This window comes from Haliotis rufescens, unplaced genomic scaffold, assembly GCF_023055435.1.
Source record: "Haliotis rufescens isolate VD_foot unplaced genomic scaffold, xgHalRufe1.0.p SCAF_16, whole genome shotgun sequence".
In the NCBI taxonomy this organism is placed as follows: Eukaryota; Metazoa; Mollusca; class Gastropoda; order Lepetellida; family Haliotidae; genus Haliotis; species Haliotis rufescens.
Window position 1 is genome coordinate 8,887,455 of NW_025963846.1, and position 17,514 is coordinate 8,904,968.

Below are 17,514 nucleotides of genomic sequence, written 5' to 3' on the forward strand. Positions count from 1 at the left end.
TCCACAACATGGGGGTACAATGACACACAATCAACCAAGTCACCATCCAACCGATCCCTGAAATGATCTTTTACGACCAGCATAAGTTGCTGGAGGCTAATCCTAAGCCCATGGGAGAAATATGTTAACAGCAGTACACACCAATCATTCCCAGGGTGCCTTAGTGGTACTCCACTGTCACAGCCTTCGTCTTGAGGTATTCATTGAGAGCCTCCTGACCTGCAACACACAGTGTCATAAGTAAATTGTCATGGAAGTCAGATACACAGTCTCTCAAATAATATACATTTGGAGACGATATGTAGAGATATTTGAGCTAAAGATATCCATGAAAACATGTGGGAGGAGTAGGCTATACTGTTGTTTTCATTATACACACATCTACTTTGTATCAGGACAGAACAACAGAATGATTTTGTTTGTTGTTTAACGCTACACTCTGCAATATTCCAGCTATATGATGGCGGTCGGTAACTGGACCAGACAATCCAGTAATTGACATCATGAGTATCGATCCATGTAATTGGGATACGATGATATGCATCAAGTCAGCGAGCGTGTCCACACGATGCCGTTAGTCACCTCTTACGACAAGCATAGTCGCCTTTTTATGGCAAACATGGGTTGCTGAAGACCTAATCTCTTGTCATATAAGTTGTTATAAAGGGTGAGTGAGTGAGTTGGGTTTTATGCTCTCAGTTAAATCATGGAATGTCAGCTTAATGTGAGAGGAAAAACGTAAGTGATGCAAGCATCAGATGTTTACTACTTTGGTGAAACACGCGATCATGGGTAAAGCGCTGAAAACCTAGTCAGATAATCAGGGTGACCCGGTATTCAAACCGTGATCACAGGTGTCTGGTGCGCCTAAGGGAAGCAACTCTGCACAGCAAACTGCAGAGACTTAGACCACTGGGACACCCGTGCCATGTCAGAAAGACAAGTTGAATTAAATGCCAAGTCACAGGGGTTTTACCATTGTGCCCAGCATGTAACAGTATATCTTTAATAGCTATAAAGTGAGCGTCGAAGGTGGTGGAAAAGCAGAATATTGTTAAAGAAGCATAATGACACTGGTGCCGTATATGTCTGCAGATAACCCGAATTTTAAGGACCAGAAAAATTATTCTGTAGACAGGGGTCGGCTTATCAACTGGATACGCTTTCATGATTGTATTTTTCAGATCATGATCTGTCAGAAACATCGCCTGAATGACGGTCCGATATATTACAACTTCCCGAAAGTTTGGATGTTGCCACAACTACAGCCATTGTTGTTATAAATGATCAATAAAGTTATTATTATACCCAATGTTGTCATTATTTAAAAAGTTATGCATGTTACTATTTCCGATCATAAGTTTTCAAATGAATGTTCAAGGTTTATCGTTCTTCATAAACTCCATGATCTTTACATATAACAATATAATCAACGAGTTTTGATATCAAAAGACACAAGGGTGAGATTTTATTTATCATCCAACATCATTCTTCCAACTTTTTCAATTAGTTGACAGTAATTAGCAGTGACTTCAGTGTAAAAAGTACTGCTAACAGCTTCAGTAGCAGAGCCATTAGTGATGTCATTTGATTGTGACGTCATGGTAACCAGTGACTTCACAACGGTCTGCAAAGCATTGTGATGTAATTTCATTGCAGCGATATCTACAGTGTAGATGATAAATAATATATAATCCACAGATGAAATCGCCAATAGCTATTACGTACATTTTGCAAATTTCATAAATTGATAGTGAACAAGTAATGCTGAACAGTCCCAACTCCTTCCCAAACTGCGACACCGTCATTACCTTCCTGCTCTTATTGCTGCAAACTTAACTTTCACAATACATTCTCACTATACAAATACCATGATAGTGGAAATGAAATAGAAACTAAAATAGAAAAACCAAAAATTTGATGGGGGAAGATTATTCGGCCGACTGTCATCTCAGTTTGTAAAGAAAATATCAGTCAGTTACAAGTTCAACTCCAGGCATGGTTGTAGGCTGCCAATCACAGTGAGGAGCTTTGACTGTCAGCAGCCATAGTATAGAGAGATGTACAAACGGGATATCACTGTGTGGAGCTTGATGTCTATGTGACCATAGGGCTAAAAGAGTTACTTCCCCTTAACTCACATTTAGAGAAAGGATTAGACATATGGATGAACAACTTCTTTTTACAATTAGGAGCGACGTTTTGGTGTAGGTTCTAACACCGTTAGCAAGCAAGTGATGTTTATCCACATATGGTAGCCTTACTTAGTACTTGAACTTCTAAATGCCCCTCAAAGAAGTTCACATTTGGTGACTACCAAGGAGTAATCAAATTGTACAATATTCATGTGTCTGAAAAGAAAGAAGGCAAGTTCTTCTTGAAAGAAGCATGCTCAATTTAGCAGCTATGACAAATCTGCAGAGTTACATTAACAAGATATTAGAGGGAACATATTACCCAAATCTTTCCCAAATCCAGACTGCTTGAATCCACCAAAGGGAGCGGCAACATCAGTCTTGTTGTAGGTGTTGACAAAGACAGTGCCCGCCTGGATGCTGTCAGCGACGTGAAGAGCCTTGTTAATGTCCCTGGTAAAGACGCCCGAAGCCAAGCCATACTCTGTGTCATTGGCGCGCCGGATCACGCCTTCTACGTCCCTGGAAGACGGATGAGTGAGTGAGTGAGTGAGCACAGGTTTGGTGCAAAGAAAACCAAGAAATACAAATCTGGGATTCAAAGCCATAACCATCGGTTTGAAGCACACCTCAGGGAAGATGGGGGACACTTCAATAAGGAATGTGGTATTGTTGGATACTCCCCAGGGAGCTGAGAACATAAAATATCAGAACGCATGAGGCTGGTATTGATATAGTCTGATACAGTGTATATTGATAACAACCCATCAGAAAACTTTGAAGTGTGTTTGATACACTTTACACTTATATGGTGTCGTATTAGGTTAGCAGAAAAATACATATATTTTTTTGCTAACCTAATATGACACCATATACGGCAACTAAAGACACCATAACAAATTTATTATGACGAAAAGTTTACACTATCTGGTATCCATATCACACATGTCATGTCAAAATGAAAACCTGACACATAACTTACAACCGTTGATGTTAATGGTCAAAGGGAGACTACTCTTCAAACCTCAGAGGCCAAACCTTGTTGATTATTGATAAAGATTACAGTTAAAATTAAGTCACGAACGTGATATAGACCAATAATAATGTCCTTGCACATCAAAATTAATTATATAAAACACAAAACAGTGTCAAATAACAAATTTCTGTACCAGAATTGTCATGTGAGGTGGGTGTTGGAAAATCCAAAATGGCTGTTACTGACAGTAAACAGTCTCATATTAGGTCAGTAACAACCATCTTGGATTTTTACGGTATATGGGTTCATATTGGGTTAGTAGTTCTGCTCTCTGATTGGTCAATCTCACTTTGAGGCATAATACTGATACTGAAACTGAAACTGATACTGACCCATCAGGAAAGGTGGAGATGATCATAATCGGGCCGAATGATTCTTCTTCAGCTACGAACATGTGATCTTCGACCCCCGTGAACACTGTCGGCTCCAGGAACAGGCCTGTAACATCACACAGTCACTCAACTTCAGTGTCCGGAATATTGCTGACAGTTTTGTAAATCAAAAACAGCACTGCCGTTACAAAAAAGTGAATCATTTAAGTTAATTTGCGATAAAACTCACATTTCTGGCAAACATGACGATGGGTCTGTAAATGACATTCCTCTTGCAAATTCAGATTATCTCAGAAAATATAATTTCATCTTTTTTGTCAGTGCTTAATTTCTACTCATTTTACGATCATATTTTGCCATTCAAGATTGTGTGAGGCAATACAGAACTGCCATTTTGTACTGTGTTGAAATCTACAAAAATATTGCTCAAACAAGTACCACACAACCCACCTGGCCCCTATAATCACCACACAAACCACCTGGCCCCTATAATCACCACACATCCCACCTGGCCCCTATCTCCACCACACAACCCACCTGGCCCCTATCTCCACCACACAACCCACCTGGCCCCTATCTCCACCACACAACCCACCTGGTCCCTATAATCACCACACAACCCACCTGGCCCCTATACTCACCACACAACCCACCTGGCCCCTATCTCCACCACACAACCCACCTGGCCCCTTTCTCCACTACACAACCCACCTGGCCCTACCTCCACCACACAACCCACCTGGCCCCTATCTCCACCACACAACCCACTTGGCCCCTATAATCATACACAACCCACCTGGCCCCTATAATCACCACACAACCCACTTGGCCCCTATAATCACCACACAACCCACCTGGCCCCTATCTCCACCACACAACCCACCTGGCCCCTATCTCCACCACACAACCCACCTGGCCCCTATCTCCACCACACAACCCACCTGGCCCCTATCTCCACCACACAACCCACTTGGCCCCTATAATCACCACACAACCCACTTGGCCCCTATAATCACCACACATCCCACATGGCCCCTTTCTCCATCACACAACCCACCTGGTCCCTATCTCCACCACACAACCCACCTGGCCCCTATCTCCACCACACAACCCACCTGGTCCCTATAATCACCACACAACCCACCTGGCCCCTATAATCACCACACAACCCACTTGGTCCCTATAATCACCACACAACCCACCTGGCCCCTATCTCCACCCACAACCCACCTGGTCCCTATCTCCACCACACAACCCACCTGGCCCCTATCTCCACCACACAACCCACCTGGTCCCTATAATCACCACACAACCCACCTGGCCCCTATAATCACCACACAACCCACTTGGCCCCTATAATCACCACACAACCCACCTGGCCCCTATCTCCACCACACAACCCACCTGGCCCCTATCTCCACCACACAACCCACCTGGCCCCTATCTCCACCACACAACCCACCTGGCCCCTATAATCACCACACAACCCACCTGGCCCCTATTTCCACCACACAACCCACTTGGCCCCTATAATCACCACACAACCCACCTGGCCCCTATCTCCACCACACAACCCACCTGGCCCCTATCTCCACCACACAACCCACCTGGCCCCTATAATCACCACACAACCCACCTGGCCCCTATAATCACCACACAACCCACCTGGCCCCTATCTCCACCACACAACCCACCTGGCCCCTATCTCCACCACACAACCCACCTGGCCCCTATCTCCACCACACAACCCACTTGGCCCCTATAATCACCACACAACCCACCTGGCCCCTATCTCCACCACACAACCCACTTGGCCCCTATAATCACCACACAACCCACCTGGCCCCTATCTCCACCACACAACCCACTTGGCCCCTATCTCCACCACACAACCCACTTGGTCCCTATAATCACCACACAACCCACCTGGTCCCTATAATCACCACACAACCCACTTGGCCCCTATAATCACCACACAACCCACCTGGCCCCTATCTCCACCACACAACCCACCTGGCCCCTATCTCCACCACACAACCCACCTGGCCCCTATCTCCACCACACAACCCACCTGGTAAATACAATCACCACAACCCACCTGGCCCCTATAATCACCACACAATCCATCTGGGCCCTATAATCACCACAAAATCCACCTGGGCCCTATAATCACCACACAACCCACCTGGCCCCTATAATCACCACACAACCCACCTGGCCCCTATCTCCACCACATAACCCACCTGGCCCCTATAATCACCACACAACCCACCTGGCCCCTATCTCCACCACACAACCCACCTGGTAAATACAATCACCACAACCCACCTGGCCCCTATAATCACCACACAATCCATCTGGGCCCTATAATCACCACACAACCCACCTGGCCCCTATAATCTCCACTACACAACCCACCTGGCCCCTATAATCTCCACCACACAACCCACCTGGCCTGTCTACTTGCTTGCCTCCGTACACCAGCTTGGCTCCTTCCTTCACACCATGGTCGATGTACTCCAGCAGCTTGTTGAAATGAGCCCGGTGATTCTGAGGCCCGTGGTCGGTAGATCTGTTCAGCGGGTCACCTATCTTCATCTTCTTGATTTCTTCAACCTGCCAACAGAAGATTACCTCAAGGTTTCTTTCTACAAAACAGTGAGTGTGAGTGAGTGAGTGGGGTTCAACCCCGCTTTCAACAGTTTTCCAGTTATATCACGGCATGTTAGCTTAATGTGGGAGGAAAGCCCCAAAGGGTACAGTTTTATACTTCTTTAAGCAGTAATCTAGCAATATCATCATTTGAACCCAATTTCAGTTATATCGCAGAGTGTTAGCTCAATGTAGGAGGATAGCACAAAATGATGCAGGTCTTAGATGTTTAATTACCACTTTGGTGAAACCCACAGGTATGGCACTTACAAACCTGGAAACATGTTCAGGGTGTGAACTGACCCCATGCTAATAGGTTTCTGGCATGTCCAAGAAACACAATCCTGCACAGCAAATTGAGGCTCCTTCGATGCCACCCGTACCCATGCCAACACTGAGGCTTTTCACACTGTACCCCTTTCAGGAATCAAACCAGGGTATTTTGCATGACAAGCCAACACTTCAACCACTGGGCCACCCCTGCCCTGTTTCAGAGATAGATTTGTGGTGTTCATGTTTTGTCCGAATACAAACTATTCCAGTGAATATAAAGTAAAATATTTATCTATCTGATGCAGCTTTGTCTCTCACTTAACATCTACAAGATATTTTCTGTATTGACAAGATCCTGCACCTTCAAACATATACATTTTTCAAGGCCGAACTTTATCGGCATCTTGCTCAACTCACCACTCGGCGGACATACTCGTCGTGTATGGACTCCTCTACAAACAGCCGCCCAGCTGCAATGCAGTTCTCTCCCTTGTTGAAGAACACGGAGCTCAATCCCTAGAAACATAAAAGTGTCCAATTATATAATAGCATAGCTTTGTAATGTAAAATGATCTTTCCAACTCATAAACACATCAGTAAGTATTAAACATATGATCAAAACACAATAAATTTAGTTTGCAAACTATCAATCAGAGAGGGCATGGAAAAAGCCTCAATACCATGCATGACATGCATTGGCTACCAGTCTAGGCAGCACTCCTGCAGTCAAGATTCCAGAGTCAGGACTATGCTGGGTTGGTTGGTTGGTTTGCTTGTTGTTTTACGCCGCACTCAGCAATATTCCAGCTATATGACGGCGGTCTGTAAATAATCGAGTCTGGACCAGACAATCCAGTGATTAATATTATGAGCATCGATCCACGCAATTGGGATAGATGGCATGCATCAACCAAGTCAGCGAGTCTGACCACCCGATCCCGTTAATCGTCTTTTACCACAAGCATAGTCACCTTTTACGGCAAGTATGGGTCGCTGAAGACCTATTCTACCCCGGAATCTTCACAGCTGACTATGCTGGGAGTTGATCCAACAGTAATAGTACTTGCAATGTGGTCAAGGTGGTTCAACAGACCAGTGGAACATGTTATGTTGTTTACCTTTGCCAAACAAGAGTCTTAGGGAGATGACATATCCGAGTTTGGACACTTATACCCCACTTTTGGTTCATTGCCATTGGATACGTTCAGTTCAGTGAAGAAAAATGCTGTTTAGTATTTTTCAGTCACAAGATTTTTCACCACTAGACTGATCTGTATTGCAATATTCATCAAGAAATATTCAACGGTTTTGGAGTTCTGCTTTGGATTTGAGCACTACCCTCATTTTTAGTGTAAATCCAACTTGTCATGAAAACAAACAAATGAATAAGAAAAACAAAAATCCCAAATCATCAAAAGGCACCAGGTCACCACTACAGTGATCTGTATAACAAGTTTCATAAAGAAATACTCAATGGTTTTGGAGCTCTGCTCCGGCAAGAAGCACCAGTATCATTTTTATTATAGTCAAACTTTTGTCATGAAAACATAACAATTTAAGCGTCATCAGGAGATGACACATCTCCCTGGTCTGGTGCAACTTCTGGTTTGTTGCCATTAGATACATTCAGTTCAGTGAAGAAACAAATAATGCTGTACACTATTTTTCAATATCACAAATCATCAAAAGGCACCAGATCACCATTAGACTCATCTGTATAGCAAGTTTCATCAAGAAGTATTCAATGGCGTTCTTCTCTGGAAACGAGCATTAGCCTCATTTTAAGTAAACATATTCATGAAAAAACCCAAAACAATTAAAATAAATATCCGAAACCATCAAAAGGGACCAGTTCATGACAAGACTGATCTGAATAGCAACTTTCAACAATAAATACTCAACGGCTCAGGAGTTCTGCTCCAGAAACGGCAAATGGATGGCGAACAGACGGACGTGCTGATCCCTATATCCCCCCATTTTTCAAACCCAGCAGATAAAAAGGAGAAGAAACAGGTGGAATAATGACAACACAAAGGTCTTAGAACAGTGAAATTGTTTAAAACAAATGTATAGTTATCTGACAGTCTATTGTCTGTGGGGCATGTGATATATTTTATACTGGTCTTGATATTGCAGACTTTCTGAAAAATCATATTTATCATCCCAAACTGGCTTCCACAGGAGGTAACGCTCTGGTGAGATCAAACCTCACAGTTTGACACTTTTATTGCCTTGTTATATTTGATATGCAAAGACACTCGGGTGAGATTCCCAACTTGTCCAACCCACACTCCAACAACTGTAAAAGGTGAGTATCCTACCATCCTGACGGCCTTGTCCATGTCACAGTCACTGAAGATGATGAGGGGGGACTTGCCTCCCAGCTCCAGGGACACCTTCTTGAGGTTCGCATTGGCACAACTGTCAACAGAGTCAAACTACAGTGGTATCTCTGTACGACCTGTCTTACATCAATGATGCACTTGCAGCAGGCATGTGGCCGTGGCTTTAGAAAATGTGTACGACAGCTTGGCATTCACAGTCAGTGAACAAAGAGTGATTGAATGTTGTGTTATGATGTTCATGAGGGAGCTATACAGCTATCTCACTGCAGCCAGCATGTAACAGATTCTGGACCAGACAAACCATTGGTTGATCCTAGTGGCATGGATACATACCATCATGGCACAAGGGAGGAATTCAATGAGTGGGTGAGTGAGTGAGTATGGTTTTATTCCGGTTTTAGCGGTTTAAGCCGCAGTATCATGGCAGGGGACACAATAAAAAGGGGCTTACCAGGAATTCAATGAGTGAGTGAGTGAGTGAGTGAGTGAGTGAGTGAGTGAGGTTTTATTCTAGTTTTAGCAGCAGTATCATGGTAGCATACACAAGAAAAAGGGGCTTACCAGGAATTCAATGAGTGAATGAGTGAGTGAGTGAGTATGGTTTTATTCCTGTTTTAGCAGCAGTATCATGGCAGGGAACACAAGAAAAAGGGGCTTGAATGTTGTACCCATGTTGAGTAACAAAGCAAGACCATCAGCTTGGTGAGTGAATGCCTTAACCACAAGGCTACCTCACAACTCTCCAGAATTCAATGAAGAGATCTAAACTCTACATGCATGTCTGCAAGTGTCTACAGTGTCCCAGCTCACCTGGCCATGATGGTCTTGCCGATGGGTGTGGATCCTGTGAAGCCAAGCTTCCTGACATCGGGATGGTCTGACAAGGCCTGCCCCACCTTGGAACCTAGGGGAGAAGAGTGAGTGAGTTGAGTTTAACACCAATTTGAGTCCAAATTTACTACCAACTCCCTATTACCTGACCCTACCCGGTACCCACTGTAGGTCTCAATAAACGAGTACAAAATATCTGATTGGGAATAGTTGGACCGTAGCCTTAGCAAAATGTATTTAGATACACGCACAAAACAATCTGGCCATGCACTAACTGAAGTTGCTTTATTCAAACATTTAGTGTAACCATGGAGTTGGACTGTAACCATGGAGTTCTTGATAATTATTGTCATTAAACAATATATCACGTGACTAACCATGGGTCCGGTTGGTCCTGTGGGTACCTGGGTCCTAGTAAGTACCCACCCGAGTACCCGAGTTACCTGTCCAAGTCCTAGTCATAACTATAATAACATGAATATGGAAATTCGTACCTAGTCATAACTATAGTAACATGAATATGGAAATTCGTACCTCATCATAACTATAGTAATTTGAATAGGGAAACTCGTACCTAGTCATAACTATAGTAACATGAACATGGAAACTCGTACCTAGTCATAACTATAGTAACATGAATATGGAAATTCGTACCTAGTCATAACTATAGTAACATGAACATGGAAACTCGTACCTAGTCATAACTATAGTAACATGAATATGGAAATTCGTACCTAGTCATAACTATAGTAACATGAACATGGAAACTCGTACCTAGTCATAACTATAGTAACATGAATATGGAAATTCGTACGTAGTCATAACTATAGTAACATGAATATGGAAACTCGTACCTAGTCATAACTATAGTAACATGAACATGGAAATTCGTACCTAGTCATAACTATAGTAACATGAATATGGAAATTTGTACCTAGTCATAACTATAGTAACATGAATATGGAAATTCGTACATAGTCATAACTATAGTAACATGAATATGGAAATTCGTACCTAGTCATAACTATAGTAACATGAATATGGAAATTCATACCTAGTCATAACTATAGTAACATGAATATGGAAATTCATACCTAGTCATAACTATAGTAACATGAATATGGAAACTGGTAGTTCCAATTTGGGAATTATTACTGACATTTGCTGCAGATTTGGGACCAAGTATTGGCCCCTGAGAAGGTCTAGATATATCCCTGCATTTGATCCTCTTTCAAATCTATTATTATAACCAGAATACCCTTACAATACTGTTACCATCTTCTACAAATTACAGAGAATAATACAAAATGATGCTTGGAACATTGCCTGCTCAATTTGAAGGAAACATACTCTCCTATTAGTGAGTGAGTGAGTGAGTGAGTGATGTGGGTTTAACACCGCTTTTAACAGTATTCCAGTTATATCACGGCGTGTCAGCTTAATGTGGGAGGAAAGCCCCAAGTGATGCAGGTCTCAAACGTTTACCACTTCGGTGAAACCCACAAGCACAGGTATGGTGCTGACAAACCTAGAAACATAATCTGGGCGAACCAGAATTCGAACCAACAATTATAGGTTTCTGGCGTGCCCAAGGGATGCAACTCTGCACAGCGAATCGCGGCGCCTTAGACGACTGGGCCACCCGTGCCCCCTACTCTCCTATTAACTATCAACGATAAACTATCTGTGATATTTGTGCACTGTTCCAGTTTTCAGTGCAGAAAAAGTCGTGACTTGTGTCATGATCAGATATATTGCTATATGCTGAGTTCGCTGTTGAGAGTTTGTTATATATGTACATTTTATATGATAATATAGAGGAGACAAATCATGGATTTTGTAACAGTTCGTTGTGTCTTAATCCGTGTTCATTATTTCTGTGTTCTACTGTATAAAGTACAGGGTGTATATTGCATGTTACTATATCATTCAGGTAATATTTTGTGTGACAGACAAAATATGATCCCATGACAACAGACACTGCTATGAAGCATTCATGATATTCTGTCACTAATCCAGTGTGTAAATACTTGTCTCATGAAAGATGTAAACTCTGATCATTCTGGAATCAGAGCTGTTGCACATCTTGTCATGACGCCATGTTGTTCCTCCACACCCAAACAGGGGCAGACAACTCTTGGTCTGACCTGTCCCCTTAAACGTGGAGGTTACAAATTTCTTGACATACAGCATTCAGCTGTCCTATCACTGACCCTATAACCTAAATGTTGGGGATTGCACCCTTCTACAAACGTAGTAACATGAATATGGAAATTCAAACCTAGTCATAACTATAGTAACATGAATATGGAAATTCGTACCTAGTCATAACTATAGTAACATGAATATGAATATTCATACTTAGACATAACTATAGTTACATGAATATGGATATTCATACTTAGTCATAACTATAGTAACATGAATATGGATATTCATACTTAGTCATAACTATAGTAACATGAATATGGATATTCATACTTAGTCATAACTATAGTAACATGAATATGGATATTCATACTTAGTCATAACTATAGTAACATGAATATGGAAATTCATACTTAGTCATAACTATAGTAACATGAATATGGAAATTTGTACCTAGTCATAACTATAGTAACATGAATATGGAAATTTGTACCTAGTCATAACTATAGTAACATGAATATGGAAATTTGTACCTAGTCATAACTATAGTAACATGAATATGGAAACTCGTACCTAGTCATAACTATAGTAACATGAATATGGAAATTCATACCTAGTCATAACTATAGTAACATGAATATGGAAATTCGTACCTAGTCACAACTATAGTAACATGAATATGGAAATTTGTACCTAGTCATAACTATAGTAACATGAATATGGCAATTCGTAATTCCAATTTGGGAATTATTACTGACATTTGCTGCAGATTTGGGACCAAGTATTGGCCCCTGAGAAGGTCTAGATATATCCCTGCATTTGATCCTCTTTCAAATCCAAAAAAATAACCAGAATAGCCTTACAATACCGTTACCATCTTCTACAAATTACAGAAAATGATGCTTGGAACATTGCCTGCTCATTTTGAAGGAAACATACTCTCCTATTAACTATCAACGGTAAACCACTGTGATATTTGGGCACTGTTCCAGTTTTCAGTGTAGAAAAAGGTGTGACTTGTCTCATATATTGCTATATGCTGAGTTCGCTGTGGAGAGTTTGTTATATATGTTTATTTTATATGATAATATAGAGAAGATAAATAGGGGATTTTGTAACAGTTTGTTGTGTCTGTATTCATGTTCATTATTTCTGTGTTCAACTGTATAAGGTACAGATATATAAATACATTGTATTATTATTAACCACTAGGCTACCCGACCGCCCCTGGCCCCTGAGAAGGTCTAGATAAATCACTGCATTTGATCCTCTTTCAAATCTATATATTGCATGTTACTAAATCATTCAGGTAATATTTTGTGTGACAGACAAAATATGATGCCATGACAACAGACACTGCTATGAAGCATCTGTGATATTTCTGTCACTAATCCAGTGTGTAAATACTTGTCTCATGAAAGATGTAAACTCTGATCATTCTGGAATCAGAGCTGTTGCACATCTTGTCATGACGCCATGTTGTTCCTCCACACCCAAACAGGGGCAGACAACTCTTGGTCTGACCTGTCCCCTTAAACGTGGAGGTTACGAATTTCTTGACATGCAGCATTCAGCTGTCCTATCACTGACCCTATAACCTAAATGTTGGGGATTGCACCCTTCTACAAAAGTAGTAACATGAATATGGAAATTCAAACCTAGTCATAACTATAGTAACATGAATATGGAAATTCATACTTAGTCATAACTATAGTAACATGAATATGGATATTCGTACCTAGTCATAACTATAGTAACATGAATATGGAAATTCATACTTAGTCATAACTATAGTAACATGAATATGGAAATTCATACCTAGTCATAACTATAGTAACATGAATATGGAAATTCGTACCTAGTCACAACTATAGTAACATGAATATGGAAATTCGTACCTAGTCACAACTATAGTAACATGAATATGGAAATTCATACCTAGTCATAACTATAGTAACATGAATATGGAAATTCGTACCTAGTCATAACTTAAGTAACATAAATATGGAAATTCGTACCTAGTCACAACTATAGTAACATGAATATGGAAATTCGTACGTAGTCACAACTATAGTAACATGAATATGGAAATTCATACCTAGTCACAACTATAGTAACATGAATATGGAAATTCATACCTAGTCATAACTATAGTAACATGAATATGGAAATTCGTACCTAGTCATAACTTAAGTAACATAAATATGGAAATTCGTACCTAGTCACAACTATAGTAACATGAATATGGAAATTCGTACGTAGTCACAACTATAGTAACATGAATATGGAAATTCGTACCTAGTCACAACTATAGTAACATGAATATGGAAATTCATACCTAGTCATAACTATAGTAACATGAATATGGAAATTCGTACCTAGTCATAACTTAAGTAACATAAATATGGAAATTCGTACCTAGTCATAACTATAGTAACATGAATATGGAAACTCGTAATTCCAATTTGGGAATTATTACTGACATTTGCTGCAGATTTGGGACCAAGTATTGGCCCCTGAGAAGGTCTAGATATATCCCTGCATTTGATCCTCTTTCAAATCCAAAATAATAACCAGAATACCCTTACAATACTGTTACCATCTTCTACAAATTACAGAAAATGATGCTTGGAACATTGCCTGCTCATTTTGAAGGAAACATACTCTCCTATTAACTATCAACGATAAACTATCTGTGATATTTGTGCACTGTTCCAGTTTTCAGTGTAGAAAAAGGTGTGACTTGTCTCATATATTGCTATATGCTGAGTTCGCTGTGGAGAGTTTGTTATATATGTTTATTTTATATGATAATATAGAGAAGATAAATAGGGGATTTTGTAACAGTTTGTTGTGTCTGTATTCATGTTCATTATTTCTGTGTTCAACTGTATAAGGTACAGATATATAAATACATTGTATTATTATTAACCACTAGGCTACCCGACCGCCCCTGGCCCCTGAGAAGGTCTAGATAAATCACTGCATTTGATCCTCTTTCAAATCTATATATTGCATGTTACTAAATCATTCAGGTAATATGTTGTGTGACAGACAAAATATGATCCCATGACAACAGACACTGCTATGAAGCATTTGTGATATTTCTCTCACTAGTCCAGTGTATAAATACTTGTCTCATGAAAGATGTAAACTCTGATCATTCTGGAATCAGAGCTGTTGCACATCTTGTCATGACGCCATGTTGTTCCTCCACACCCAAACAGGGGCAGACAACTCTTGGTCTGACCTGTCCCCTTAAACGTGGAGGTTACGAATTTCTTGACATGCAGCATTCAGCTTTCCTATCACTGACCCTATAACCTAAATGTTGGGGATTGCACCCTTCTACAAACCACAGTTCAGCCAAACATTTTTTAGCAACTTTGGGCAACTCCCGATACATCCAACATGTCTGCCCCCTCCTGATGTCCTGCTACAGAGGTGAACTGCATGTATAGATGCCTGAGACACACGACTGCACCCACCTGCACCAGGGATGATGTTGATGACTCCAGGAGGGAACCCCGCCTTTACCACCAGCTCCGCAAACTTCAGCGCTGTCAGAGGTGTCACCTGCAAATTTAACAATACTTTGATGTTCTCTGGTGACACACACCTGGGGAGCCCCTGTGAGGATTCCAGTGAAAAATACCGTATTCGACGCAATAAGCACCCCACTCTAATAAGCGCCCACGGCGACATTTGCTACTATATTGGCTAGTGAACAATCCCAAACTGGCATCCATTCCGATTGGTCAATGTACACAAGACATTTTTTCGCATATAATACGCTCTCATGTGTCATATGCACCCTTAATTATGGGCAATTAATTTTCGAAAAATATTTCTGTCGTATATAAACATTTCAGGCTGTCAGCATAAACCACGCAATTTATCTTTCAACTCTTGTTTTTTTTCACCAAAAAAATATTCTAATGAGAGCCCCCTATTTCTAATTTTGAGCGCCCTAGGCGCTTTTTACGTCGAATACGGTAGGTACCTAGTATCTCAAGCATGTCATCATGGCTGACTAAGGATGATTGGATGGTTAGCCTAGGTGTTTGCCCTATTGCACTAAACACTGTTCATCCCTTCTGTCACTGGATTACCAGGTCCAGACTTGATAAAAGCTACCAGGATATAGGTGGAATATTGCTGACTGTGGCATTGATCAAAATAGCTCACTGAGCTTGCAGTACATCTAATGACATCCATCTGTACAGCATAATTAATGACACTTACCTGTACAGCATTATTAAAACACTCACCTGTGCAGCAAACGTAATGACATTTACCTGTGCAGCAAACGTAATGACACTCACCTGTGCAGTATAATTAATAACACTTACCTGTGCAGCATAATTAATGACACTCACCCGTGCAGCATAATTAATGACATGCACCTGTGCAGCATAATTAATGACACTCACCTGTGAAGCATAATTAATGACACTCACCTGTGCAGTATAATTAATAACACTTACCTGTGCAGCATAATGAATGACACTCACCTGTGCAGTATTATTAAGAACACTTTCCTGTGCAGCATAATTAATGACACTCACCCATGCATTAATTACATGCACCTGTGATAGAAAAAAGTTAATGACGCTCACCTGCATGGGCAGTGCACCTAATGACATGCACCTGGCATTTATCTAATGAAGCTCACCTGGGCAGGTTTCAGCACCACTGTGTTCCCTGCAGCTAGACAGGCAGCCATCTTCCATGCCAGCATCATCAGGGGGTAGTTCCACGGCACCACAATGCCACACACACTGTACACAAAGTCAGACAGTGAGTGAGTGAGTGAATGAATGAGGTTTTAGAAACATACAACAGCATGGCACCAAGCATGAGACCCACACATAAATCCATGCCGAGACTCACAAACTCAGCATGGCTCCATGGGACATGGGAAAGTTGAGAAGAAATAGAGGTTTACATCGCGTTGAAGATTATTGCACTTATAGTGACATGTATGCATGTTGGTGTGGCTGCTTGTACTAGTCTAGACATTCCCTGGATTTATTGTGCAAGCCCACTGAGATACCATGCCATTGAGATACCATGCCACTGAGATACCATGCCCAACTCGGATGCAGTATACTGTCTCTGAGCCAAGCAGTCCTTGTTTTATCCCTTTAATGCCGTGCCAGGCAGGGAAACAACAAGTACCATCTCTTATCTTTAGGTATGATATGGCTGGGGATCGAACCCCCGACCTTGAGCTCTCCTGGCAGAGACTTTATCCAGTAGACCATGAAGACAGTCAGACATGGGTAAGAATTGATCCTCAGCCATTTATAACTCCATAAATGCATAAAACATTTATCAACAATAATCACTTCACAGACTGCTTTATTAATAAAAAACCCAAAGAAACTGTAGACAACAATACAAAATAAGTGATATCATTCAACACAAAATTGCGACACAAGCCGCCTATTCCATTATCAGTCAATTAGGAAACAGTAGTCAGGTAATGGATGTGACCTAAAAAAACAACATTCTGTTTACGGAAACAAACACCTAAAACATTGCTAGGTTAGCCAATCAAATCCAAACTATCATTTGTAATTGTATTTCTAGTGTTGTACAAGGTCAACTCACCCAATGGGCTCCCTCTTGGTGTAGGTGAGATTCTTGCTGGGTCGGGCGTGGTTGATTGGGATCGTGAGGCCCTGGGGGATACGACACAGTTTCATGTGCAGCTGACACAGGTCATACATGCAGCTCTGTTAGAAGCGACCATTATT

General features: G+C 41.3%; 1 protein-coding gene across 5 annotated transcripts in view; it reads right to left on the reverse strand.

The window, feature by feature from the left end:
- Positions 1 to 17,514, reverse strand: part of LOC124134281 (cytosolic 10-formyltetrahydrofolate dehydrogenase-like) — a 57,337-nt gene that overhangs the window by 5,966 nt on the left and 33,857 nt on the right. For all 5 annotated transcript variants that reach the window (XM_046499026.2, XM_046499033.2, XM_046499018.2 and 2 more), the window contains exons 15-24: positions 17,369 to 17,439; positions 16,428 to 16,533; positions 15,241 to 15,328; positions 9,584 to 9,677; positions 8,750 to 8,849; positions 6,846 to 6,944; positions 5,954 to 6,119; positions 3,504 to 3,609; positions 2,458 to 2,657; positions 142 to 219 (exon numbers count right to left, since the gene is read on the reverse strand). In XM_046499026.2, coding sequence (XP_046354982.2) covers positions 161 to 219; positions 2,458 to 2,657; positions 3,504 to 3,609; positions 5,954 to 6,119; positions 6,846 to 6,944; positions 8,750 to 8,849; positions 9,584 to 9,677; positions 15,241 to 15,328; positions 16,428 to 16,533; positions 17,369 to 17,439 — 1,089 coding nt within the window. In that variant the 3' untranslated portion in view covers positions 142 to 160. The remainder of the gene's footprint in view (positions 1 to 141; positions 220 to 2,457; positions 2,658 to 3,503; positions 3,610 to 5,953; positions 6,120 to 6,845; positions 6,945 to 8,749; positions 8,850 to 9,583; positions 9,678 to 15,240; positions 15,329 to 16,427; positions 16,534 to 17,368; positions 17,440 to 17,514) is intronic.